At 37.2% G+C, this 27,050-nt stretch overlaps 1 protein-coding gene across 4 annotated transcripts in view; it reads right to left on the reverse strand.

The window, feature by feature from the left end:
* Nucleotides 1-27,050, reverse strand: part of MBOAT1 (membrane bound glycerophospholipid O-acyltransferase 1) — a 194,268-nt gene that overhangs the window by 66,392 nt on the left and 100,826 nt on the right. For all 4 annotated transcript variants that reach the window (XM_072603946.1, XM_072603945.1, XM_072603944.1 and 1 more), the window contains 5 exons: nt 25,815-25,998; nt 23,141-23,333; nt 13,881-13,984; nt 8,691-8,755; nt 3,183-3,315 (listed from right to left, as the gene is read on the reverse strand). In XM_072603946.1, the coding sequence (XP_072460047.1) occupies nt 3,183-3,315; nt 8,691-8,755; nt 13,881-13,984; nt 23,141-23,333; nt 25,815-25,998 (679 nt within the window). The remainder of the gene's footprint in view (nt 1-3,182; nt 3,316-8,690; nt 8,756-13,880; nt 13,985-23,140; nt 23,334-25,814; nt 25,999-27,050) is intronic.

Consider the following 27,050-nt stretch of genomic DNA (forward strand, 5'->3'; position numbering starts at 1 on the left):
CTCCAGAGCCCCAGGCACTGTCAGTCACATGACCTGTAGATGCACTCTGAGGACCCTGATCTTTGTCTTACACTTTGCCAGAGCTATCTTAAGACTTCTGGATCTTTCCATCAACCCTGCAACTGACACTTTTATATATACTGTCTTCCTTCATTTTAGTATGAGTTAGTAAGGACTATCACCTTTTTTCTATTTGTATCCAAACACTTAGCACAGTTCAAGCTTGGTACATAGTATATAATAATAAATGCTTTTTCATTCATTCATTAATCCATCCATCCATCCTCAAACTTTTGAGATCAGTGGGGCAAATAGAATTTTCATAATTGAGAAGATCTGTGATTTCTCCTCCTTCTAACAACACAAATCACAATTCCCCTACATCTTAGCTATGGCCAACCTTATGGAGCTTCACTGAACTTAGGCAGGTCAAAGAACCACAGTCTGTTTAACCGCTTGTACCTGAAGTCTTTCCAACTTCAGGTTGGAATAAATATATTCCAATATATTATTCCAAAAAATAAAATATTCCAGAGCTCACACTTTGCTAGCAATGTCCTAAAGAATCAGAGTTTATCTCTACACCACAATGAGTCATCAGTTTTGGATGTTAGTGGATATGATAAATTTCAGTTCAATAGGGTTACGTGACTTGATCAAGGTCACAGAGTAAGATACAGAACCAAAACTTAAATCTAAGACCCTGGGAATTATTCAAAGGAGAAGTTGGATGATCTTTGAGCATCTATCAGTAACACTATCAAAAGATTCTTATTTTTAAAAGGAGATTAGGCTAAGGTCACTTTCAACTGTTCATATAAGAGGCATCTAGGTAGGACAGTGAAGAACTCTATCTGCCTCAGTTTCCTCTTCTGTAAAATAGGAATAATAATAGCACCTCCCTCCCAGCACTTTATAAGCACTATTATTGTTGTTGTTATTATTGTTAATAATAATAATGTGATGTTACGGATAGCATTCTGGATTTGGAGTGAGAAGCCCTAGTTCAAATTGTACCTCTGACCCTTGCTATCTCTGACTTTGAGCCTCTGGCAACTCCCTAAAATTTCTAAAAGCTAATTAATTCAGTCTAACTAATTTACAGCACCTGATAATCATAGACAAAAGCACAGCAGAAGGGATTCATGAGCTACTTACTTAGCATTAGATGAAACACCCTCAAAGGTATACCTGGAACCTTAAGAGGGAGATATGGCCATGAGGGCCTGACTTGGCAATGCATGTGTGGATTACAGAGTATGTGCAGAATCTTGTTACATTAAAGTCATCACTAATGTATCATATACTCAAAGCTGAAAAAGTTTACTGTAACATCATTCAGCAACTCATTCATTTATATAATTTTTATAAAAGTAATTTCTCTTCTTCATCTACTTCCTCCTCTCCTTCCCTAGAGTGGTGATTTCCCCCAATATCATGTTTTCCCAGAACTAATTATTGTTGAGTAGGGTATGCCTCCAATAATTATTTATCCAGCACTTTTGGAGGATGAGTTTTAGATAAATAGATTTTCCATATGAATGAGGTTAATCTCTTAAGGCTTAAGCACACTTATTTTTATCATTTTCAATGAAAATCCTTCAAAATATATTAATCAACAACCCTGTTAACATGATTAAAAGTATTATATGCTTCCCTGCATTCTTACACGTCTACTCAACATCTTCGAACTTTTTCTTAATAACTCAGAGTGGCGATTATAGACCTTGGGGTTACTGACATGAGTGGTGTTATTTGGCTCCAGTCAGTTGGGCTTTTCCATTGAGCTGTCATTTTTTAGGGACCTGCTTTTAGCAGCCACGCTTTTCCCCTAGGTCCCCTGTTTCTAACCTACTATCTGCTAACTTCAGGCTCTCCCAGTTCCAGTCCATTCTACATGCAGCAATGACACAGTCTTCCTCAAGCCTACTGCTAATCTTGTCATTTCTATTGCTTAAATATTTTCAATGACAACCCACTATCTATTGAATCCTGTCTAGACACCTTACCTTAGCATTCAAGCTTTCCCTAATCACCACAGCTGGAAAATCTCCCTCTTCTGAAGGTGTAGGACTTTGCATCTGCATCTTTCTAATGGCAATTATTGCATACTGATTCATATTAGGATCATTTACCAAGTCTTATCTCTCCAACTAACTTGTAAGTTCCTTGAGGGCAGAAATTGCCTAATTCAGCTTTGTCTGCTACCCAGTGCCCAATAGGTGTTTGAAAAACAATTGTTTAAAGAATGAATGAATGCTGTAATCTAAAAAGAACTGGAAGTTACCAGGAGAAACCAGAATGCTACATTTATTAAATCAGTAAACTTAACTTTACCCATAATTCTAAATCAATAGGCCATGGCTTAAGCATGCTTGTACTCTTCCCCTACAAAGGACATGGGCTCAGAGGCATTTCTGATTATTTATGAGTTCAAGGTTGTGTTCCAGAAAATTGAGCCTGCTGTTCTATGTTAGTTTGATCCCCAGATAAATGTAGAGTTACTGTTCTGCCATACCTACTTTAATTAATAGATGGTAATCATCTGTAATTAGCAGGTGGTTGGTATGCTCTTGGATGCTACTAAGTATTTGAAAACAGTCTGTTCTCTTAATTGAGTCAAACATTCCTCTTATAAACTCCTTTACTTTGCTTGCTTAGGAAACTTTTTCTTCATTGATAGTATGAAAGAAAACAAATCCAGTCCTTCGTAAGATTACCACACATTCCTACTTTGTTGTTCAGTTGTTTTCAGTCGTGCCCGACTCTTCATGACCCCATTTGGGGTTTTCTTGGCAAAGATACTGGAGCAGTTTGCTGTTTTCCTTCTGCAGCTTATTTTTTTTACAGGTGAGGAAACTGAGGCAAACAGAGTTAAGTGACTTGCCCAGGGTGACATAGCTAATAAATGTCTACGAGGCCAGATTTGAACTGAAGATGAGTCTTCCTGACTCCAAGCCTGGTGCTCTATCCACCAGCCACCTAGCTACCCTTGAAAGCCTACTTAGTAGCATTTTAATGGAAAATGAGGAATCATTTTAAAGGTATCACAAAACCCAAAAAAGCAAACCAATCTAAGTTAATAAAGAATGACCCCTCCAACACACACACACACACACACACACACACACACACACACACACACACACACACACACACACCCCAATCCAAAGGACACTTACTGCTCTGGCCGTTAGTGTAACCAGGATTCCAGTTAAGAATGTAAAATAATATCCAGGATAGACACCATGCCACAATGCAGACAGGATAAACGTTAATGCTGTAGGATACCAGGGAGCCCGCTCATAGCACACCCTGTAATGAGAGTCATGCACAAATATTGCTGCAGGTGAAATGCCCAAGACACAACTAGCCATTCCTGCACTGATGTTCTAGAATGCCATCACTGTTTCTGAATTCTAGGAGAACTATTTTCAGATCTCCTATGGATTTCCTTATTCATCTCTGGGGAGTCAGATAACTATCAGTGGCATGGCATGTTTTTTGATATGCTCACATAAACTCTTCCAGGGATTTCCTATACAATTCTAGAAATCATTTCATCAAGCCTCAAAGACTCATTGATTTTAGGGGGAGGGGAATAAGCTTTTATTTTGCACCTACTATATACCAGAGGCAGTTAGATGGCTCAGTGAATAGAGAGCCAGGCCGGGGTCAGGAAGATCTGAGTTCAAATTTGACCTCAGACACTCACTAGCTGTGTGACCCTGAGCAGGTCACTTAACTTCTCTTTGCCTTAATCTACTGGAGAAGGAAATGGAAACCATTCCAATATCTTTGCCAAAAAAACCTCAAATGGGGTCACAAAAATTCATATGGGACTGAACAACAACATATGCCAGGAACTGTACTAAGCACATAGTAAATATTATTTTAGATTTTAGAGCTAGAAACAGAACTTAGAGGTCATCTGCTCCACTATTTTCATTCATAACTAATGAAACTAAGGCGCAGTTGAAGCGACTTGTCCAAAGTCACATAGGTAATCAGTAGGAGAGGCAGGATTACAATGCAGGTCTTTTTATTTCAAATCTAGCACTCTTTCCATTATATTATCTACAAACTTGGTTCATTTCCTCCAAAAAGCCTTTTTCCTCTTAAACTAGGCAAAGGCAGATTAGGACATTGATCACATGTTGATTGAAGTACCTTATCTGATATAGATTCAATTGTTTGTCCTAATGTGGTGCCCAGTGAGGTTAAAGCACTAAACACAATGTGAATACCAAGATGTTCATGGAATGAATGAATTACAGTTGTACAACGTGTGGGGATTGGGATAGGCAGGATGGGGATAAAAGGGCAAAGAATAGAAATCTGTTGCTGTTCAGTCATTTTCAATCTTGTCCAACTCTTCATGACTCCATTTGGGGATTTCTTGGCAAAGATAAAGCAGTGGTTTGCCATTTCCTTCTCTAGCTCATTTTATAGATGAAAAGACTGAGGTAAACAGGGTTCAGTGACTTACCTAGAATAACATAGCTAGTAAATGTCTGATGCCTGAATGGAACTCAGGAAAATGAGTCTTCCTGATTCCAGGCCCAGAACTCTATCCACTGTACCACTTAGCTAACCTAGAAAATAATATACCAAAATATGAGAAAATCGCCCTAAACCTTTGCTCCAAATACATTTTGTAACTGGGTAGTTTCTAAGCCATTTTGTGTTCCATAGCTCAAGCATTGAATGAGCACTGTTAGTACTGTCCTTATCCAAATAATAGGAGGCACAGTCTCATTTTTTAAATACTTTTCCAGTAAACCAGCACTACTGAGCTTCCCATTACATGTTTTCTTCTTTGCCCTTCTTTTAAAGTCTCTGTGGATATAACAAGAAATCCTACTCTTGGCCCAAAGATTCACTTTTTCCCTTGTTTATATAATTTCCACATATTGATGGGTATGCTTTTAAACTTCTGACTTCCCTATTAATCTTCCTACCTCCCAGGAAAACTGGAGTTTTTTTCTTGTGATGGTCCTGCACTAATTGGAGAGGAGAATGTAGACAAGTTACTGATAGAGTCCAGATCAAGAACACATTTATCTCCTCCAATGCAAGGCATTTACCCAAATACCACAAAATAAGAAAGCATGCCAAGAGGCAAAACAAAGCATCAACAAGAACATAGCAAAGCAGTTCGGGTCCATACACCACCCCCCAAAAAAATGATCAGGATCCTACAGAGTTATTACATAGGCACCTCTTGTATTAGAGGCTATTTCAGGTCATGTGCATGAATTATAAAGGAAAAGTGCCTTGAAACCTATTTTCTAAATGATACTTGAAATTTCTTGTCCATAGAATCAGACCTCAAAAGTTCTCACTCCATCCTTGCATATACAGGTACCCATCAGCCCTTATTCTTGGAAACCAGTTCAATAATCAAGTGTTTTTTATTCATTTCCAATTTCCTTCTAGTCACAATCAGTGAAAATATTATTAGATTTATAGGCTGGAGCAAGTGAGCCATCTGACCCATACTTGAAGTCTGATCTGACGTGACTCAACAGCTCTGCATATAACTGGTATAAATCCCATGAAACCTGTCAGATTGTAAGCTCCTTAAGAAGTTATCTGGCTTTGTATTTCCTATGTTGGGCATAGTAATCACTTAATCAATATTTGTAGAAAGAAAAATAAATTGCATCGTATGAATGTGATAAAATACTGTTTCGTTGTTGTTCAGTTGTGTCTGACTCCTTATGACCCCATGGACCATACCATCCATGGAGTTTTCTTGGCAAAGATACTGGAGTGGTTTGCCATTTCCTTCTCCAATGGATTAAGACAAACAGAGGTAAAGCAACTTGCCTGAGTCTTTCTGATTCCAGGCCCTCTACTCTATTGTACCACCAAGTTGTTTGGTTTTTTTTTAAAGAAGGGGAAAAAAATTAATCTATTTGCTAGGCAGAAAGAATGCCACTTTGCTGTCACTCTTCTCCTACAAAAAATAGTAAGAATTTATGGATGTTATACCCACACTAAAAAGTGAGAGACCAAACTAAATAATACATGGGGCCAGGATGAAAGAAAAAAAAAAAGAACATTGGATTTGAAAGTAGAAGACCTGTGTTTCAATCCCTACAATGCTATAGATTAGCAGTATGTATTGGAACAAGTTATAAAACCTCTCTGAGCTGCTTCCTCATGTGCAAAATTTCAGGGATGGACAAAGCACTTTAATGTGATACATAAGAAGCCTTCCTATCAACTCTTCAGACTCTCTGTTTTTATGTCCATGCATCCAAGCAATGAAGGTGGCCAGGTGAACAACCTCCCTTCTGCTATGGCAGTGGTTCTAGCACTTCCTCTGACTTTGAATAAGTCATTCAAAATCTTAGCAAGTCAGTCTATCCATCTGAGAAAATATCAATAGATAGTGATCTCACTGATAGATCCTGAAAGCATGCAGATGCTGTTTTCAAATACTTTGGGATACTGGGATTAAGCATTCATTGTTAAGATCTATCAGGCTCAACTTAAACCTCAGTTCATAAATTCTCCCGGCTCAACATTGCTGTGGCAACGAGAGGGACAAACTAGAAAGTAAACCCAGAAATGCAAAGATAAAAACAAATCCTAATAATGATCAAAATTAATTGTAAAAGGTAACTGATATGTGTTCTCTATATGGGCATTATGCAAGTTCGCAGTAGTGATAGCTCATATACACTCCATGTTGTGCTTACATAGAAGACTGTAGCCTTCAATAAAATAATGATACAACAAAAATTTGCATTATTGTTACTTGTAAAATACATAAAGCATGTAAAGTCTACATGAAAGGAAATTCACACCATGAAATTAGGGCTGAATGAACAAGATTGTGCTGCAGAAACAGAAAATCTGTGACATTTTGTTACAAGTGTCTTTTGTCTAACATCAGTCTTAATGGTCCATTTATCTTTACCCAAAATTCATCATCTTCTATAGAAGTCAGTTTTTAAAGTTCATTCATTTATACTCCATCTCATCTCACCACAATTAGAAACAGCATGCTTCACAAACTACAAAGTGATGCTGTTTAAAGAACACCACATTGTTGTGTGCCCACTTGAAAGTTATTACCATAACCCTACAAGTCATGTTCTGGAAATAGGAAAACAGAGGAGTAGGAAAACAGAGGAACAGGAAAATATCAACAAATCCCCAAAAAGAAGGTATGAATAAACTAGGCAAAGGAATGGAATTGGAATTGGAATGTCCTGCTGTTTTTATTACTACCTATTCAAAATGGAGGCCAACATGACATTATGGCCTCCTCAAAAGTTGCCTGTTGCTTAGGCATCTATAGACAATGTTACAGACATGAGAACATTTACCTCCACTATCAGGCCAAAGGAAAAAAATGTATTTTATATTAAGACATTGTCTTTCAAATTAGACAGGTGCCTTCTCTTTCCCCTTTTTTGTTAAGGCTTATTTTCAACTCTTCATGACCCCCATTCAGGGTTTTCTTGGCAAAGACACCTAGATTGCTTTGCCATTTCCTTCTCCAGCTCATTTTTTACAGATGAGAAAAATGAAGCAAACAGAGTTAAGTGACTTGCCCAGGGTCATAACGAGAGTGAGTGTCTGAGGCCAGATTTGAATTCATGAAGATGAATCTTCCTGATTCTAAACCCAGTGCTCTAGCCGCTGTGCTACCTAGTTCCCTTTCTCTCCCCCTCACCCTTCATAAATTACTTTGTCTATAGTTTGTATTTAATTTGAAATGTCCATTTTATATTTGGCTTATATTCCTGCTTCCATAATGTGTGTTCTTTGTGAGCAGGGATATTTTCATTTTTCTCTCTACATCCCCATGGCTTATCACAGTACCTGGTCTATAGCAAGTAACTAAGAAATGGCAACTAGGTGATACAACAAGAAAGATTGATGAACTTGGGGTCAGCAAGATCTGAGTTCAAATTCTACCTCAAAGACTTACTAGTATATAAAATGAGGATAAAATAGCACTTCTTTCACAAGCTTATCATGAGGTCTAAATAGGATCACATTTGTACAATGCTTGACAAACCTGAAAGTACCATATAAATGCTGGCTTAAAAAAAAGTCGGTCACATTGAATTGAATGTAAAATCTTAGCTCACTACCTTTCTGTCTTCTTATTTATATATGATATATATTGCACATTTGGGGGGATTGTGTGGTTTAATCATCAGAGGGCCTACTCTGGAGTCAAGAAGAGCTTGGTTCAAGTGTTGCCTCTGAGCCACGCTTGCTGTGATCATGTACACATCACCTAGCCTCTCAGTGCCCCAGCCAACTCTGTAAGGCTGTAAGTTATAGGGAGGCCAACCTTCAAACAGTAGAGGGAGTTTCCTATACTCATAATGTTATGAGTCTGGAACAAAAGATTTCCCCAAACTAGAATGTTCACAAATCTGTGAACTATGAACTGATGGTGTTTCAGTGGATTTCTTAGTTTCCCTGAAGGCTCACAGCCCAAGCACTACCTTCTACAGGAGGCCCTTACTAATCCCCTCTAGTATATTGCCCCCAAACCACCCTATTTTCCCTGGCTAGAGTATAAATTGCTTAAGGTTAAGGACTGTCTTTTCTTCTGTAGGTATTTAATCAGGGCTTGCACTTACAATTCATTTGGTGAATGCCATTTAAATCTATCCCAATTCCATAAGTAAGACAAAGTTTTTTATTTTGCTTACCTCTTTAGCCAAGCAGCTGTCTGAATATTCCAGTTTTCTATGTACATTTTAAAACTTGTTGCCGTCTACGAAGAAGAAAGAAACACCTATTATTGGTATTAAAATATACTAAGCAATGCCAATTCACCCACTAATGCTGACTCCTATCCCAAATAAGAGCAATAAGAGCCATCATATTCTACCAGGATGACTAACTTCATTTAAGGTTGAATCAATATTTCCACCACATACACTAAAACTTTCTAATGTTTAGAAGTGTGGCCGAACTTGCTTTGCAACATCTCAATTTTTCTTAAAGGTTATTTTCAAGTCATGGGAGAACCAAAGGAAAATGTTGTGGGTTTTCTGTCTCCTCTTATTTCAAAGTCATCTGAATTTTAAAATGGAATACATTAGCACAAGATTTATTGCAGGAAAAGTTTAATCATGTGAACTCCACGCCCACATGGGTAACAGCTCTAGCTTAACACACAATTCTTTATCATGCGGACGATCCACAAACTAGGTCATTCTTATGAAGCCAATACCATACTCAGCAACATTGGCTCAAAAAAGCATCGGATGCTGCCTAAGGGATTAAGAGATTCCATGCATGAAGGGGTCACAATATGCAATGTAAATTTAAAAAGTCCAAGCATATGGGGGCATGACTCAGGTAAATCATGAAGTTAAGTCCTGAACAAGTCCTCCAGTTTTCTCACACAGCATCTTTTATTAAGTGGTAGAGTGATGGTGGGCTACCCCTACTACCCCCCAAAAAATACAGAAACTTTCAGACCAGTTCATAAGTAAAAAGCTACGCTTTTAAGGCTGAAAATCCAGGTCAAATCTATTTGAAAAGATTCTTCTTCACCATGGGAAAACCGTATGTTGGCACAAGATGTTAAGAAGAGGATTTTCCTCCAAAGGCAACCTGAACATCTATCTATTTAGCTGTGGGTGTTTATTTCATAAACCTAATGGTTTTTATTTATCCCCCTCTTCTTTTTTTTTTTTCCCTTATGGTTAATGGAGTGAAAAACATATCCACAAGGCAAGCTTACTTACACCAAAGCTGTTTTCCTCAGCTACCTTTGAATCTCTTCCAGGATCAAATATATAGTGAATACAAGCTTTCTCTTTCTAATCATTTTTCATAAGTAGGTAAATAAGTAGGTAATTCTAGCCCCTTTCCATCCACAAATCTCAATATTGACAGAGATGAGAAAAGAGTGTACTTATTTGGGGCCTGGTTGGTGTGAAACAAAGGTCAGCCAAATAGAAGGTGGAAATGGTTTTAAGAAAACCTTTTCTGGAGTTTTCTCAAGCAACATCCTTGAGAGGGAAATGGAAGGATTTTTGAAGAAGAAGGAAAAAAAGCCACAGGGCAGGCAAATACTTCCTAACACCATCCAGGTAAAGAAAGGGGGCCTGCCACTTTGATAATAATAGCTAGCATTTTAGAAGAGTTTTAAAGTCTGCAAGATACTTCACACATCCATTCGATCCTTACAGCCACACTGGGAAGTAGGTGCTGTTATTCTCATTTTACAGACTAGGAAATCTAGTCTGAGAGGTGTTAGGAGATTTGCCCAGGGTCACATAGCAAAGGGTCTGAAGATTCCAGAATTTAAGTCCAGCACTCTATCTGTATGCAGTAAGAGCTTAATAAATGTTTATTGAATTGAATTAAATTGAATTATGATACCTAACTGCCTTCAAAACTGAAACCTTTGGTTTCGGTTTCTGTCCTGGTGGTCATCATTTGCACATGTAGAAGAGCTCCCTGTGACCAATCTTCTCTCTTGTCCCACCATGACTGAACTGATTCTAGAACTCACTGGCCTCTGCTAACCACTTCTGCTAAACCTCTGTCCTCAGACCCTGCAGAAAAGGAGAGGGCAAAGGTATCTGCAAAAAGCACTAGACACCGAATTGTTAAAAAACGCGCTATCACTACATAATGATCACAAGCATCCCTGTTTTCTTTGTTCTTGTTTCATGGAACATTCTCAAAGATGGCTGGATGATGGCGTTTTTGTTAAAACCAGAATTTGATTGCTGACACTGTACTCTAAGAGAAAAACAAGCTTGCCTGCGCATTCTGTCATATTCCATTAGGCAAGTCATTGAGAACTGTCTTTCCCTAGAGGCGTAAAGCCTGGGCTAGCAAAAAAATCAAAGCATTTTTCCCTGAAGCATCCTTTTTGCCATAGGCTCTTAGATCTAGACCTAGAAGGATCCATGGAGGTCAAGGAATCCCTTGCTATATGCTTCATTTTACAGATAAGAAAACTAAGGCCTAAGAAAGAAGCATGATTTGCCCAATGTCATATGGGGACAAAAAGAAAAGTGAGCATGTATATAGTACCTACTATACGCTAGACACTGAATTAAACATTTTAGAAATATTATCTCATTCTGATCCTCATAACAACTCTACTAGGTAGAGACTATTATTATCCCCATTTTACAGTTGAGGAACCCGAGGCAAACAATGGTTAAATGACTTGCCCAGTATCACATAAATAGTGTCTGAGATCAAATTTGAGCTCAGGTCTTCCTGATTGCAGACCCAGTACTCTATCTACTGAAGCAGGATTTGAATCCAATACCTCTGACTAGAGCATGTGCTCATCCCACTGTACCATGCTGCCCCTCTGGTCACTGTTTTATTGGTTTGTCACTTGGCTGTTCTTCCCTATAAGTAAGGACTCTTCTTCCTGGTCCGATCCTTTTCTTCCACAGGATTCTGCTACCACTACTTAGCAGTCAATAAAGTAATGCCTAACAGGACACATGCATCACCAGGCCTTGAGCACAAAAAGCCATCTCACCATGCCTATTCAGCTGCAAGGAAGAAAAGGGCCCAGGATGTGAGAGTTTTACCTATCCCCAATGCTGAGAAAGCATGAATGGTACTTAGCCAAAGAAAATAAAATTAAAATATACCAGGGATGACTGATGCAAGAATAAAGGGAGGGAAAAAAAAAAAAACTCTACAGAATCTCAGCTTTGTAAAATGGTAATGGGACTAAGTGGTCATCTTGTCTGATGTCAACCTAAAAAAGATTCATCATTGGAATGTACCTGATGTGTAGTCCTCCAGCCCCTGAATGGCAGCTGCCAAAGGAAAACTCCCTTCACAAGGCAGTCCCATTCCACTTAGGGAGAGCTCTCATTGTTGAAAGGTTTTTCCTTTATCAAGCATTTGCTGACCTCAGCCTTGGTCACTCTTTTATCTCTCACTAGATGTCTGCTCTTGTTTGAATCTGCTGAGAGCATTCACAGAGAGAGAGCAGGCATAATGCAGGGGAGATTGTCCCTACCAAGGTACTGTGGGTTGGGAGGCAGAAATGTTTGTACTTTTGCTATCACTTTATCTTCAAAGTAAATTCACTTTCAAAAGCAACCCGATGCTAAATGATTAAATGTAACTAAGGTGCGAATTGTTGGCAGCGAGGAGTGGAGAAATTGAGTCAATGGTAATAGAGAAATCACTCATCAATTCTTGATATAGCAGGCCTCACTTTTAGAGAGCGAGATGAGACTACATTCACTCTATCTGTACAACCACAGTCTCTTTAGAAAACTCCCATTTTTCCTACTCTTCAGAATTGTTTGCATTTTTGTCTTTAGAATTTCATTCTTGAGAGTTTTCTTACTACATTTATATAACCAAAATCTTTTCAGAAAACTCCTGTTTTTCCTACATTTGAGAATTGTTTGTATTTATTCTTCTAAATTTCAGTCTAAAGAGCTTTCTATCCCTCCCAGCCTGGATTTTAGTCCAGAGGATTCTAGGTACTCTTCCTCTGAACAATTATGAGATCTGCTCTCCTAAACTCCAGGGTGTACTACAGATTCCACCAAACTTTCTTCTCCTCTACCACAAGCTTCAGAGCAACCAACCACACCCTCCTTAATAATTTCCACTCCAGTAGTGAGTTCCTTCCTGTTAGTGAAAATAATATCCAGAATAGACTTTTTCTTTGTTGGTTCTTTGGAAAGGTGAAATTATCTTTAAGATAATTCAAGAACTTATTAACTATTCTGATTTTAGCAGAGGGCTCTAAAGGAGAGTCAAACCCATAACCCCACCTGCATAACTCCTAAGTGCTTCCTGAACCAGATTAAAATATAATTGGGAAGTGTTTGACAAAATAAAACATATCATAAGTAACCTTAATTTGTGGCTTTCTAGGTCAATATGTAGCCTGCAGGGTCTCTTTTAGTTTGATTCTACTGCTTTAGATGCGGGGGTTAACTAAAGATTTCCAGCACTACCAAGTCATATCTACTCCAGATTTGTGATTTCTGACCTAAACTCTTCTATTTCTGCTCTCTGCCCACATGATTTATATTAGAGTCCAATAAGAAAATTATGCCCTTCCCTTCATCTTCACCTAAATGCGCTCCATTAGGTTTTTTCTTTCAGGTTCCTGAATCTCTTTACATAAGTATACCTTCTTAAAATGCAGTGCTACCCCAGTGTACCCACATCTCACATACCTTGTTCCTTTTGAGCTATAATCTGAACATAATTTTCTTCTTACAGACTCTCAGTTATAATCCTGAGATCAAACTTGTCTCTTTACATTAAGACCTCTGTTTCTGTTGTCATACTATGACTTAAAAACTGATGTATTATGTAAATTCTTCACTTGAAAAATGTATAAATTATCTAAGCTCACTTCTCTTGGAATTAGTTTTCTCATCTCTAAAAGGAGCTTCAACTAAAGGACTCTAAGGTCCTGTCTATCTGTGGTCCTGATGGAGGCTTCATAAGAAGAAACAAGCGTCATTGTTATCACATCAATTCCAAATCATTGCAGAAGCTTGCCCCTCTCATTCTTTTTAAAAATAAAGTAAAATATTTTCACATAAAGCAATGACTTATGGATGTCAGAGCAGACAGAAAAGGGATATTTGCAAAAAACTGAACAACTCTACTGTAATCTGCCATGTGGCTTTGTCATTTGCTCTTGAGCCATTGTAACTATCAAGAAGTCAATGTTCCTAAAATGAGGAGAAAAAACATCTTAACATGGATAACAAGAGCAGAGTCACTATCTCTCAGGTAAAGCTAACACACTATGATAAAAGTAATATTCCCTCTGAAATCATAATTGTGAGCTTCTAAGGAAAGTCACATGTAGAACAGGTCTTCTGACTTATCTCCAAAAGAAAAAAGTTCAAATGCCTAGTTACCTCAATCTTCCAGATGTTTAGGTTAGAAAGCAGATTCCAACAGAAATTCCCATTCTTATCAATTCCACTGAACCCGTAGCCAGCTGCATTATTGATTGCATCAGCTGTAATGGTGCATTGTTGAGGTTTTTCATGGAGGAAAAAAAGGAAATTAGGATCAAATAGAAAATAAAAGCAAAATCAGTTATTGAAAAATATTATTCTGATATTATTATTCAGATATTATTCTAGCTCAGTTCAAATAGATATTGAAATTTTAAAAAGGATGATGATTTTGCATATGGATAATTACACAAAAACAAAAAATTCTTGTCATTATAAATTGTGAAAGATGTTTAGATTTACAAATATTTAAAAATTTTACAATCTAAGAATGTTACTAATGCAGTTATGGAAGAACTTTAATTATGTCAGTTAGCCCTCCTATTGACAGCAATAATCTTCACCTTAAAGCTACTATTTCAATTTTGTTTACTCCAAATATATATAAACACATGGTGAAAAACAAAGGTATATGAAATTTCCCCATGAAAATGCATATTTAATTTCTACTCAATTACTTCACCATACATGTTATCAACTGTGATTGGGAAACTGAATTTATTCAGAACATTTTACATCACAGAATGTCTACCAGCCCTATATAATTAATTTTAACTTTCCATTTGCTTTCAGGTTTGCTGTCAACTTTAAAACTTTGTCTTTTTAAAAATCATTCAATCTTGGGATTTGAAGAGAACTTAAAAACAACTCTCATACTTCATGGTCAGTGCCTTACTATGGAGCATTCCACATAGCAGATGTTTAATAAATGTTTGTTGAATGAATTAGTGAATGTTCAAGCTAATTTTAGGTGAAGATATATTTTAAAACCATCCAAGAAATCTGATTGACATTGTATTGATGGATAGCTGAATTCCTTCCTGCAAATACTAGAAGAAGAATGGCAAAAAAAATTACTAATGACACATCAAATTGACGTCTCTGACTGGTGAAACTAACGTGTTCCTTGAAGCATTTACAATCCTTGGTTTCTTTATGAAATGTCCCAAGAGATGTCCCACAACATCCTGGGACTCACAAGATTGGTAAAGCTCCAAGGAGATCAAGCCAATTTTAATGAATATTGATTGGGCACTTTACTGTGAAAACATCAATCTTTTTTATGCATAAATAATACATTTGTAGCATCTAATGATTTAATTCTTTTAGACAGTATTTCATTTTGCTGGAAAATGGTCTCTTTACACAGGTCAATTTACAAAATTAGGATTGAGTCGTATTGTATCATTTATTGAGAACAAGTCTTACAGAAAACTAGGAACAATCAGAAATATAAAACCTTCAAAGACCTTAGTAGAAGCGAAGAAGACAGGAAAGGAAAAGAAAGAACTGTGCTCTAAGAATGAAACAGAAGTTAGTTGCCCTGGAAAATAAGGAAAATATCCCAGCTTCAGTTTCCTCATTTGTGAACTGAAGGGGTTATCCCACCTCCTCCCAAAGATCTCTTCCAACTAAAACCTTCCATCAATTAGGCTGGATAAATTTAAGAGAGCATAGGTACCCCTAATAACTATCAAATTATTCTTAATATGACTTATAACAATTATATTGTTAAGCCCTTGACAGGAAAATAAACTGGGACACACCAAGCCAAAGCTGTGAAAACAGTAGGAGTAGAGCAACCAGATCAAACAGCTGGAAAGTGAGCTTTATCATGGTTTAAACTAGATGGCAAAATTCTAAAACTTAGAATTTATTTTATTTTATTTTTGTTTATCCTAAGTGACATTGTTTGACATATCTAACAGGTGAATTTAACAATTTCTGTCCTGTTGTTCTGAGTCTAAAGAATTATTTTTTAAACAGCTCTGAATGGTAAATCACTCTAATGTTTCCCATGACAAAAACAGTCTAATAACTGGGCATATGCAGCCACAATGAGGCATCACAAATTACCTGTTAGCAGACACCTAAAGCAAAAGCAGAGTCCTGAAGCATCAATGCATTAACCTTAATTCCACATCTACTATATATTCAAGACTTAGAGAAGGGGATGCATAGAAAGAATGAAATAAGGAAACAAGTATTCATGAAGAGCCTACTATGTGACAACCTTAATAAATGTTCTATTATTTGATCCTCACAACAACCTGGAAAGTAGGTGCTAAATGATGATCCCCATTTTACAGAGCAGGAAACAGACACAGATTAAGTAATTTGCTCAAGGGGATGAAACTAATAAGTGTCTAAGGCTAGATTTAAAACCAGATCTTCCTCACTCTAGGTCCTGGGTTCTCTCCACTACACCATCTAGCAGTGTTCTTGCTAACAAAGAGGCTGACTGGCTAGTTGGCAGAAACAAGGCATATACATATCTCAATATTTCATTCCAACAGGGAATGATGAATAATCCAGTTTAACGAGAGCATAACAAGAAGGTGAATAGACTGAGAGAAGAAGGGAAGGGAGTGGGAACAAGTATTTATCCAACACCCTTACGTGCCAGGTACTATGCTAAATACTTTATTGATATTATCTGATGAGACTAAGATAAAAGTTAGAGTGTCAAAGGCCTAAGAAGGGTAAGTCACTTGGTTAATCAACAAGGACTTATTAAGGATTTACTAAGTACCAAAAACTATATTAAGTTCTGGGGATATAAAATGAGGCAAAAACATAGTTTTTGCTTTCAAGAAGCTCACATTCTAAGGGGGCAGGTAAAATGCATAGATCATGCATATCATGTATGTATGTAATATATGCACATGGTAAATGGGAGGAATCTCAGTGGGAAAAGTGCACTGGGGATGGGAACCAGGAAAGGCCTCATTCAGGAAGTGAGGCTTGAGCTGAGTCTTGAAGCCAGGAAGATAGGAATTGGAGGTAAGGAATTTCAGGTATGAGGGAGTGAGGGGGTGGAGCAGCTGGTAAATGCTAGAGATGAAGCACTGTATGAGAGGAACAGCTAGGGTAACTCGAGTTAGGATTGATTTAGCGGACCATGGAGAGCTTGAGGTTTCTGAGTAGGGAATCAATATAATCAAATTGCATTAGGAAAATTAATCCTGCAGTGATGTGTAGAATTATTGGATGGGAAAAAGACTGGAAAAGAAGGCATATTAGGAGATTATTGCAGTAGACCAGAAGAAATGTCAAAAGGCCCTAGACTACAGTGGTAGTAATGGAATGGTTTTGTTCTGATTAACTCCAGAGAGGGGAACAAGGAACAGCAGACAGGACTGCAGAGAAACCGATTTAGTCTTGGTGTCAAAAAACTTTAAAAAAAACAACTTTTTAAAGGTTATTAGAACTCTCCAAAAGTGAAGTGTACTACCTTAGGGGTAATGGGTTTTCTCATCTTGGAGGACTTAAAGTAGAGGGAATGGAAAAGAACATTAGCAATATCATGGAGGCAGAAACAACAGAACCCGTCAATGGATTGGATTAAGGGATCAGAGGGATAAATCAGTGATGAGGTAAGCATTGTTGTCTGGGAGAATGGCAGTGTTATCAGAGCAGGAAACTGAGAGGCAGAGGAGGTTTTTGGGGAAAGATGAATTAGTTTTGTTACATGTTCAAGTCACCAGGGAGTTCTTCCACTAAGGATGTACAGTAGGCAGTTGAAAATATGTCAAGGTCTCTAAAGAGTGGTCCACTAACAGGGATGATGACTACTAATCTAGGAGTCAATGATGTGGGGAGACAGGAGAGACCTGATGATGTTTGTAGGCAAAAGAATAATAGACTTTGAATGCTGGAAGGTACCTCAGTCATCCACCTAATCTAACTCCTACACAAAAGGAATTCCCACCATAATACATCTGATAGGTATGAAGCCCAACAATGTGGGAACACCTTAAGGCAGCCCACTTAAATTTTGGGGAGTTCTAATCATTAGAAAGTTTTTCCTGACAGCAGGACTATATTGGCTTCTCTACAACTCCTGTCCATTGTTTCTAGTTCTCCTCCAGGAGGTTAATCAGAACAAAACCATTCCATCTTTCATATAGCAGCCCTTCAAATACTGCACCCAACTAAGTCTTCTGTTCTCCAGGCTAAGCATGATCATTTGTTTCAAATGATTTTTTTTTTAATGTCATTAGCCCTTCATCTCTAGTTTATCAATGTTCTTCTTTAAGTCATAGTGCATAGATCTTAATTCAGTACTCCAGATGAGGTCTTTTAAGGGCAGAGTCCTTGGGGATAACCACCTCTCTACTCTTTCTATACCTCTCTTCACGTATTCCAGCTTTGCATTTGTTTTCTTAGCTACCTCATCATATCACTGACTCAGAGATTTTTCCACTCACTAATACTCCCAAATCTTTTTCAGAATAACTATGTCTCCTCCACATTATACTTTGTGAAGGTGATACTCACACCCAAGTACAACACTTTATAAGTATCCCTATTGAAATTCATGTTGTTGGATGCACTTCCATGTTCTAAGTTTCAAGATACTTTTGGGACACGAGCATGTATGAGCTATCCCTCTTACCTTTTTTGTCTGTCACAGTTAGGCAGATGGGCATGCTGAGTTTACTATCTATATGCCTTTATCCAGGTCACTGGGAAAAGGCTGAACAGAACAGGTCCAATTATGGATGACTAGAGTATACCCCTGGAGACCTCTTGTTACATTGACATTGATAATAGAAACATGGAAACTATCCTTCTCTAACAGCCATCCTAAAAAAAACTGGTGGGGAAATAAACATTGAAGATCCAAAAAAAAAAAAAAGAAAGAGAATTAAGAGAATAGGATTTCAGAGAATGTAGAATGGAATGATATTAATGGCATGGAGGGTAATGTATGAGCATAGATGGATCTGTGGCTGAGGGAGAAGGGGGAGGAGGAGAACAACCAAAGAGAGAATCCATACTTCCTCTGGACTGAAGGAAAAGTGGACTTTGTGAGTTATAATAAAAAAGTTTTAAGAAATATAGGAGGATTGATGGATCAAATTCTCAGAATTCTCAGTAGAGCAAGTGGAGTTATTTACCGATATGGGGATAGTCTTAGGGACTTGAGGATCAGTAAAAAAAAAAAAAAAGTTTTTGAACAGTCATTTTTTTAAATATAAGAGGGAGACCTGAAAAAAATGATTAGTCATTGTTCTAAATATAAATAAATATCAGTAAGAATTGGGGGGACGGATGCTCAATTAAGACATCATGAATTCATGATAGCTTCAAGAAGCAAAATTTTGTGACTTTCTCCAATAATTCTTAGGAGTGTGGAGCCAGGACCAAACAAACTACATAATAAAAATTACATAGGATTTAAAATTAACAAGATGGGAAATGATGTAATGTTAAGGGGACACAGTATTCTAGGGTGGTGATAAATAAGCTATTAAGATAACTGACCATGTAGAGTTCCGAAGTAAATATAGTCAGAATAGAGGCAATAAATTATCAAAGTAAGGAGATATCAAAGTACTATGAATCATAATAAAGAACACTTCACTGGAAGCAAAGATAAGAGAGCGGTAGAAGAATAGCAAAAAATCAGGGAAGGAGAATTTCAGCATTCAAGATCTTAGGAGGCAGTGAATTTCTGAGCAGTGCTAGGATCTCACGTGTGGCTGTGACATCTAATTACTAAAACTGAATACAGAGGGTGTTGAAATCAAAGAAATCAAGCAAATTAGAGTTTAGAGTGTTAGAAAGGTCATCACCATATACAATGAAGCTGAAGGTCAATGAAAAAAAGGTGGGTTAGAAAGAAAGATTTCAGTCATGTAGAAAAGTCATTGTGGAAGATACGAAAGTACCCTGGAGTTCAGTGGGTGACAAGTATAGAAAACTATAGTTTAATTATATAGCAAGAACCTTAGAAGGGGAAAAGGTTGTTGAGTTCGGTAATCATTACAGAACAGTGGTCTGAAAATTGCAATCAGAAGCAAAGAACATGACAGCCTCATACACCTATCATTGAAGAGAAATGGGACAAAGAAAGGTAAGAAGAAGAAACCAGAAAGAAAAAACTGGGAAGAAACTAGGCTTCAGTTAATAAGAGGAGGGGGAAGAAAAGACAAAGAAAAGTCTAAGGGGGTAGCAAACCTACTTTTGAGCAGAATGAGGTGAGTCAAAGGTAGCACATAGTTAAATTTAGGAAAAAAAGATAAAAGGGATGAGAAACCAGATTTATTAGCTTCCTAAGTTATTACAGGTCATCTGAACTACTGAACTTTGGTTAATTTTGGTATCTATCACTGTGCCAAGCCTTTGTTTATATTTTTCTCTTTCGTTACTTCAGACTGAAATTCTAAGCTCCCTGATAAAAGAACAACTCTAATTCTATTTTGTATAACATAGACAAGAGATTAATAAAATAAAATTTCCTCAAGTTGGTAGCAACTCATTTGGATTTCTGATAATATATTAACCTATGTTTACTCCCACACTAATCTCACTAAAATAAAAGTGAGTAAATTATTATTAAAAGTGAGTAAATCAGTGAGTAAAATCTCATTAATTAGAACTAATTAATGGGTGGCCATGTTAAGTAGAGATTATTTTCAAAGTAATAAATGGTTATTATTTCAGTGACTGGAACTAGGCTGACAAAGGATTCTCTGGTAGAAATTCTGTAGGAGACTAGCTTTAAGGATAAATTAAAGTTATACCTAATTAAAAAGTCAATTGTAAGTAAATGGATGCTTTTAAGAGTCTGAAATCAAAAAGTTTTCTACAATTACCCATATATTCATTCATCCCTTCCACCCCCCCATCCTTATTTTTTCTCAGTTGCTTAACAGTTTTCTGAAATATAATGTAAAGACAACCTTATCTTGATCCTGGTCTAAAAAAACAAATGGGGTCCAAATTAATGAGATGGAAATCTACAAAACAAACACAAATTTGACTAAGTCATCATACATTCGTCTTATTCTAGGTGACCAACAGCAAAATAATTCCAGAAATAATCTCACCAGGAACCTGTACCTTCCTGGCGAAGTTCCCAAATTACCTCATTACATCTGGATCTATTTAGACAAGCCTGTCAGTCCTCAGAGTATTTTAGAACTCTCTGTGAAGCCACAGAAAACATGAGGGGGCCTTCTTTTCATTTCTCCATCCAAAATTAGAAATCAAGTCAGTTCAATCTTGGAATACAAGCTGGATGACAAGGAGTAGAAAGGAGAGGGAGGAAAGGTCTTCACAAAACTGAGAGTCCCTAGACCGGTTAGGTCCAACTTGTCAGGACCCCATGTGAAGACCACTCCTCTCTTTCTTATTAGGAAACACCTTGTTTTCCAGAGCTAAGACCCAGTAAGTGTTCTGAGCTTGACATAAGAATGGACCTTTGTACTCATCCTCCAAATGAACTCTGCTGCAGATAAATCACAGAACTTGGCTCAAACCAGCCCCATGGGTCCCTGAACTTGGGCAAGCACCTTCAGGAACCACATTCAGGTCATAAAGCCCTGCTATGAATAGACTTTTTTGTCAGTAAACAAACCTGCCACACTGTTGCCATCACACCTCACTGCTGCTGTTCATCTCTCTGCTTGACTCTTTGTCTTGCCACCTCTATGCGTATCAAGGCTTAGCCTCATTGCCCTTGGGTCTCCTTGGTCCTAGACCAGACCCCAGCATATGTGTCTGCTTTCTCTCTTCCAATGAAATAAAGAAGGCTTTTTGCCTATAACCTCTGTGGGCTCTTTGGTAATTTATCTTTTTCACAGTTGACAGACTCCTTAGAACAGAGGTTCTTAAACGATTTCATATCATGGATCCCTTTGCCAGGCTACTGCAGTCTATAGACCCCTTCTTAGAATGATGATTTGTTGCCTGCATTCAAAATTGAAGGAAATGCTCAATTTCAGATAGAAGTGAATAGAAAGAAAAGATGCAATTGTTTTTTTCCTTTCAAATTCACAGACCCACCTGAAAGCTATCCATAAGGCGCAAAACAATAACATTAAATATTCCACTGAGTAGAAACATGTCTGACTCAGTAGAGCTGGTATCATTTTAAAGTATCTAATTCTCTAAGGCTATTGCTGCAGAGGAAAGGAAAAGTTTAAAGAAAGATTAAGCTGATTGTCAGAATACAAGCAACAACATGGAAGTAAATGAGCTCCAAGGTAAATTCTGCCACATGGCCCAATGGCACTAATTTTGTTTAAACAAAAATGTCACTGATTCTGAGAAGTACTGTATAGTATTGTATACCATACTGTATACTGTATATTATACTGTATAGATACTGCCATGGGTTAGTCACTTTGATGGATATTCTAGCTCTTTAAAAAATAAAAAAGATCTTAGTAACCATAAACTTATAGGTGGACCAAACACTTGGAGAAAAAAGAGAAAGGGTGAGAATTATGTATATAATAGGTCCTCATGCCCATGGCTCTGGGCTAAGTTGACCTCATTCCACTGCATGTGGAACCACTGTTATCACCAGTCATCATGCTACTCTCAACTAAGATGGTCAACCACTTTCTGGAAGAGCAGCAATATAGGAAACTGACATATTCTTATCAGAAATCTATTCTGTTCTAGTAAGTAAATATGGGATTTTTTTTCACTCTTGCAAGGAAGGCCCTACATACTACTCTTAAGCCTCAAATAGTTAAAATTAAAAGATGAAAACTTAAAATTGACCAAGTTCCTTCCTCCAGTTGAAAACTGAAAAGTCTGATTAAACTCAAGATAAAGCTGTATTCCACCTTAAAAGGGAGAAGGAACAAGAGAGAGATAGAGACAGATAGGATAGAGAATAGACAGATAGAGAAAACAAAAGCATTTTCTTCTTGGTGTGTGAAATTGGGGAAAAAATGAGCACTTCTGAGAGTTCAAGTTTAAAAGTTTAGCCTAATTTAGGAACATGCTAATATAATTTCTTTATTAAAGTGTCAACATTAAAGTACATATAAATGGGGTGAGGAGGTCAGAGAAAGGAAAATTTTCCGATGTATATAAGGACCAAGCTTGATTGGTAGATACAAAGGGTTCTAAGTTTTGACATCTGTTACAGGCATCAGGTTTAAACAACAGCCAAGATCACTTTCCTTTCTGCCACTGATTATGAAGTTGGCTTGGGGGACAGGGGGAAAGTAGTTCTGCTAAGAGTCTCTCAAAACTGGAAAGCAAAAGGAACAGTGGATTGGCTCAGCAACTTTCCATTATGTTATCAATATTTTCAGTTAAGTGTACCACAACTTTGTCCTGGCTATGCCATTCACAAATTCTACTCTAGGTTTTTTGCTGATCAATTTTGAACCATTCCATCAACTTACCTAATGTCCATGCAAAGTAATACTTTGGCTTTGCTGCTTGCATAACAATATATAAGTAGCAAAGTCTTGACAAAAAAGATGCTTGATTGATAAACCAGTCATCAATCAGAAAAGTGACAGGATAGGCCTTCGTAAGAGTCAAAAAAAAGAGGAGAGACACCAGGGTGATACATAGTTTTTGGATCACTGCTCCCTGAAAAGAAATAAATATCAATAAGGCTATAAATAATAATAAACATATAAGAAAAAGAGTATGTCCAAGGCATCTATAAAGTTAAGAATAACCTAGTAATCATAACCGATTTCATATTATGTGGTAGAAATAACAGCAGCAGATCGCTATTAGCGGATGCTATTTATAGCATCTAACTTAACTTGAACCTCCCTGATACTGAGTTTATATGATCAATTTGTATTTTTAAAGAGAATTTGTGTTTGACATTGGGAATTATTTGCAATCCCTAATGGAAGAAGAAACTTGAACCATCAGCTTCTACTATAAGCAAAGACTGAAAGATTTCATAACCCAAAGAATAAAATAGATTGGAGGTGAAGGTGAATTTTTTTTCATTTTGAAACTGTTCTTCAGGGAAGAAATAACTGGATCTTTTCCTTCTTTAAAGAAGAAATGGGTTTTACTTGTCATGGGAACAAATTAAACCAGAAACTAAATTCTAATTAAATTTTAGTGAAGTGGTCCCATATCAGAACAGATTTCCAAAAAAGCTTATGAAGAATTAAAAAAAAAAATTATTGCCAAAAGTGGCTTAACCCAAAGACACAAGACATAAGATAGTTTCTCAAAGTTGCTTTCAAACAAATGATTCCTTTCACCTTTTCCAACTCAGTGTGATTTTGCCAAAGTAACAAAACTCCAAATTATAAAAATGAGCATTTTGCATAAACTTTATCATCAACATTGTTTCAAATATACTGAAAGATTGACATGCTCAGATAAATCAGACTAATATACTTATTCATCTCACATAGCATTCACTCAAACTTTTTTAACAATCGAATCCCTATTAGTTGGGATGCTAAATTACAGCAAAAGATGTTTTAATCGGATTTAGCACACACATTCTATCTAAGAATTTTTATAGAATATTTGGATCAGACTTTTGATTTGATTTGATTTGATTTCAGTAGCATTTCCTCCCAAAGAGAAAATTCCTCTACCAATAATGCATATTAGTATTTTCTCTGCTACTCAGTCTTAGAGTTACCTGGGCCACTGAGAGGTTAAGTGACTTGACCAGAGTCCTGTAGCTAATATGTGGCAAAGGCAGACCTTGATACCAAGTCTTTCTGAATTCAAGAAAGGTTCTCTACCCACAATGCTAAACTATCTCATAATTAATAATTAACTTAAATTCCAAATACTAAGCTCATACTTTTGCAAAGTTTTTTTTTTCTATCTTTGAAGGCAATCAAAGTTAAACAACTTGCCCAAGGTGACCTTACTGCTAGTAAAGGAATAAATGTCAGAGGCCAGATTCAAACTTAGGTCCTAGTGACTCCAGGGTCAGTGCTCTATGCACAGACCCACAGAGCTGCCCCTTGCATAGACTTTCATCGGGATATTTTTTAGGCCAACTAATTGAACTTGCCTCTTTTCCTCCATTTCTTAACTCATTTCCATTTTCCCAATATTTTGGATTTTGAAATGATTATTTCTTTGATGTGGATACTCCTTTTTCTCAGGCAGATCACAGTCCTTCTATGATTTTGCGTTATGTCTGAAAAAATTGTGACCCTGCCGCAAATCCAGTAATGAGTCTCCCCAAACTTACTAAGCTTGACCCTCAGTCATCAGATTATCCCAGGACAAACCTTATTACAAACATACTGCAACCCTTCCAGGTTGTTAGAAGTTGATACAAGTAGCTTGTAGTCTGCTAATAACAACTTTTGAAAGTTCAGGGTCACCTCCACACTCCAAGGACCACTGGTGGAACAGTGTAGTGGAGGTTCCCAATTAATACATTTATTTTTCCCTCTAAAATTACAGGAAAACTATTTCCAATTCTAATTCCAATCCAACTTCTAGCTTAGCTAGAAGTATATGTTAGATGTAAGTACATGACATACATATATTTAAATTTTAGAGATGGCACTAAAAAAAAGTCATTGTAAACTTTCTCCCTGAGTCCATAAGAGATTTTCTGGCAAGTTTGCTTATGACTAGTTATCACTATAGTAAGTATAGTCTCTGAAGTGCAAAGCACATTGATTTTACTCATTTTCTTTGTGAAAAGCACTATAGCTGTACTCGAATTCCAATTCATAATGATCAAACCTCCAGAATGTTCCAATTGTTAACAGAACATTGGCACAGCAGCTGGGTACCAGAGAAAATGCTATTGCAGCTAACAGTAAATACTTGTTGATTGATTGATTAACCAGTCTCCCAGCCAATGAGCTGCTCTGTAAAACAAACATATGTTGGTCTGACACAGAGAACTTCTGCCAGCTTTTTTCCCACCAGCAAAAAGACCAGCAGGAATAGCAGTATTTTCACACAGAGACAATGCCAAGCATCCCAGTAGATTTGTCTTGCTCAGCGCCTTATGGGAGACAATTATTAGTGGGACTCAGTCCTGACACAGCAAAACACTGTTCTCCAGACCCTTGCAAAGAACAACAACAACAAAAAAATGATTGAATGACTTACAGTTGGTGAAGGATTAGGAAGACTGCTGTAACCTTTTTGCTTCCAGTTCATTTCCAGCAGCTTCATGTGTATGTGCCTCCCTTCAATAAAAGCTACATAGTCCTTGTAACTACTACAGGGCCCAGCTATGACACTCAGGAAATTGAGAAGGTAGCTTATGTATTCCAAGAAAGATGGTCTGATTCTGCAAACACAAGCAAAAAGATAGCGTCAAAAGATGGAAGTCCACTATCCCTTTGTCTACATTGCAAATGGCCAAAATGCAAACACAGATGTTGGTTGGCATCCTAGATTATATAGTTCTTTGTCTTACAGATGGTTATTCAATAAACATTTCAACAAGTATTTATTGAACACTTATTAACCATCAGGCATTGTGCTAAGGGCTGGGGATACAGAGACAAAAACAGTCCCAGTTCTAGAAGCTTATATTTTTAATGCATACAAACATTTTGTTTTGTTCTTTTTCTCTGAAAGTTATCCAAGTAACTCATAGTGACTTTTCTCCAATAGAAAACTTGAGTTAAAAATCTTTTCTTAATAATTCGCATGTTTCATTAGCATAACACTGAATGTCAGCTGGGATATTCTCAGGTACATTTAGTTGTCCTGGAGAATACAGAAGCACAAAAAATGAAATTCTTTATCCTCTGATGCCTAGAAAGGCATTTCCTAGATAAGAAGAACATTAGTGATACCTCCAAGAATAGCCTCTGGCCCCAAACTACTTAATGCCACTCCTAAGGCAAGAGTACATAACCTTTTTCTATGTCCTGGACTTTTCTAACTGATCCCTGCCTTAAAAGATGTAAAGAAAGAGTGAACATAGGTACTCTTCACTAAAGGAAAGAAAGAGAGACAGAGACAGAGAGACAGAGACAGAGAGACAGAGACAGAGAAAGAGACAGAGAGAGAGACAGAGAGAGAAGGAGAGAGAGAGAGAACAGAGGTAAGCAGGTTGGTGGGAGAAGTTCTGGTATTTAGGTGCATTGCCTCTTCCTTCCTTACCACCAACCCTGATTCCATCAAGTTTAATTATTCCATGGTAAAACATTTGTTCATTTCATCATCCTAATCCAGAGCCTCAAACACCTTACCTGCTGGTTATTATAATCTATTTCTGAATTTGCCATTATTTATATAGATTTTATTGCTGCTTTCATCCTCATTCAATTATTCAGACCATTAATTTGCCCCATTAAGTTCTCAGTCTGTCAATTGGCCACTTATGGACTT

Source organism: Notamacropus eugenii, chromosome 4, assembly GCF_028372415.1.
Source record: "Notamacropus eugenii isolate mMacEug1 chromosome 4, mMacEug1.pri_v2, whole genome shotgun sequence".
Taxonomy (NCBI): Eukaryota; Metazoa; Chordata; class Mammalia; order Diprotodontia; family Macropodidae; genus Notamacropus; species Notamacropus eugenii.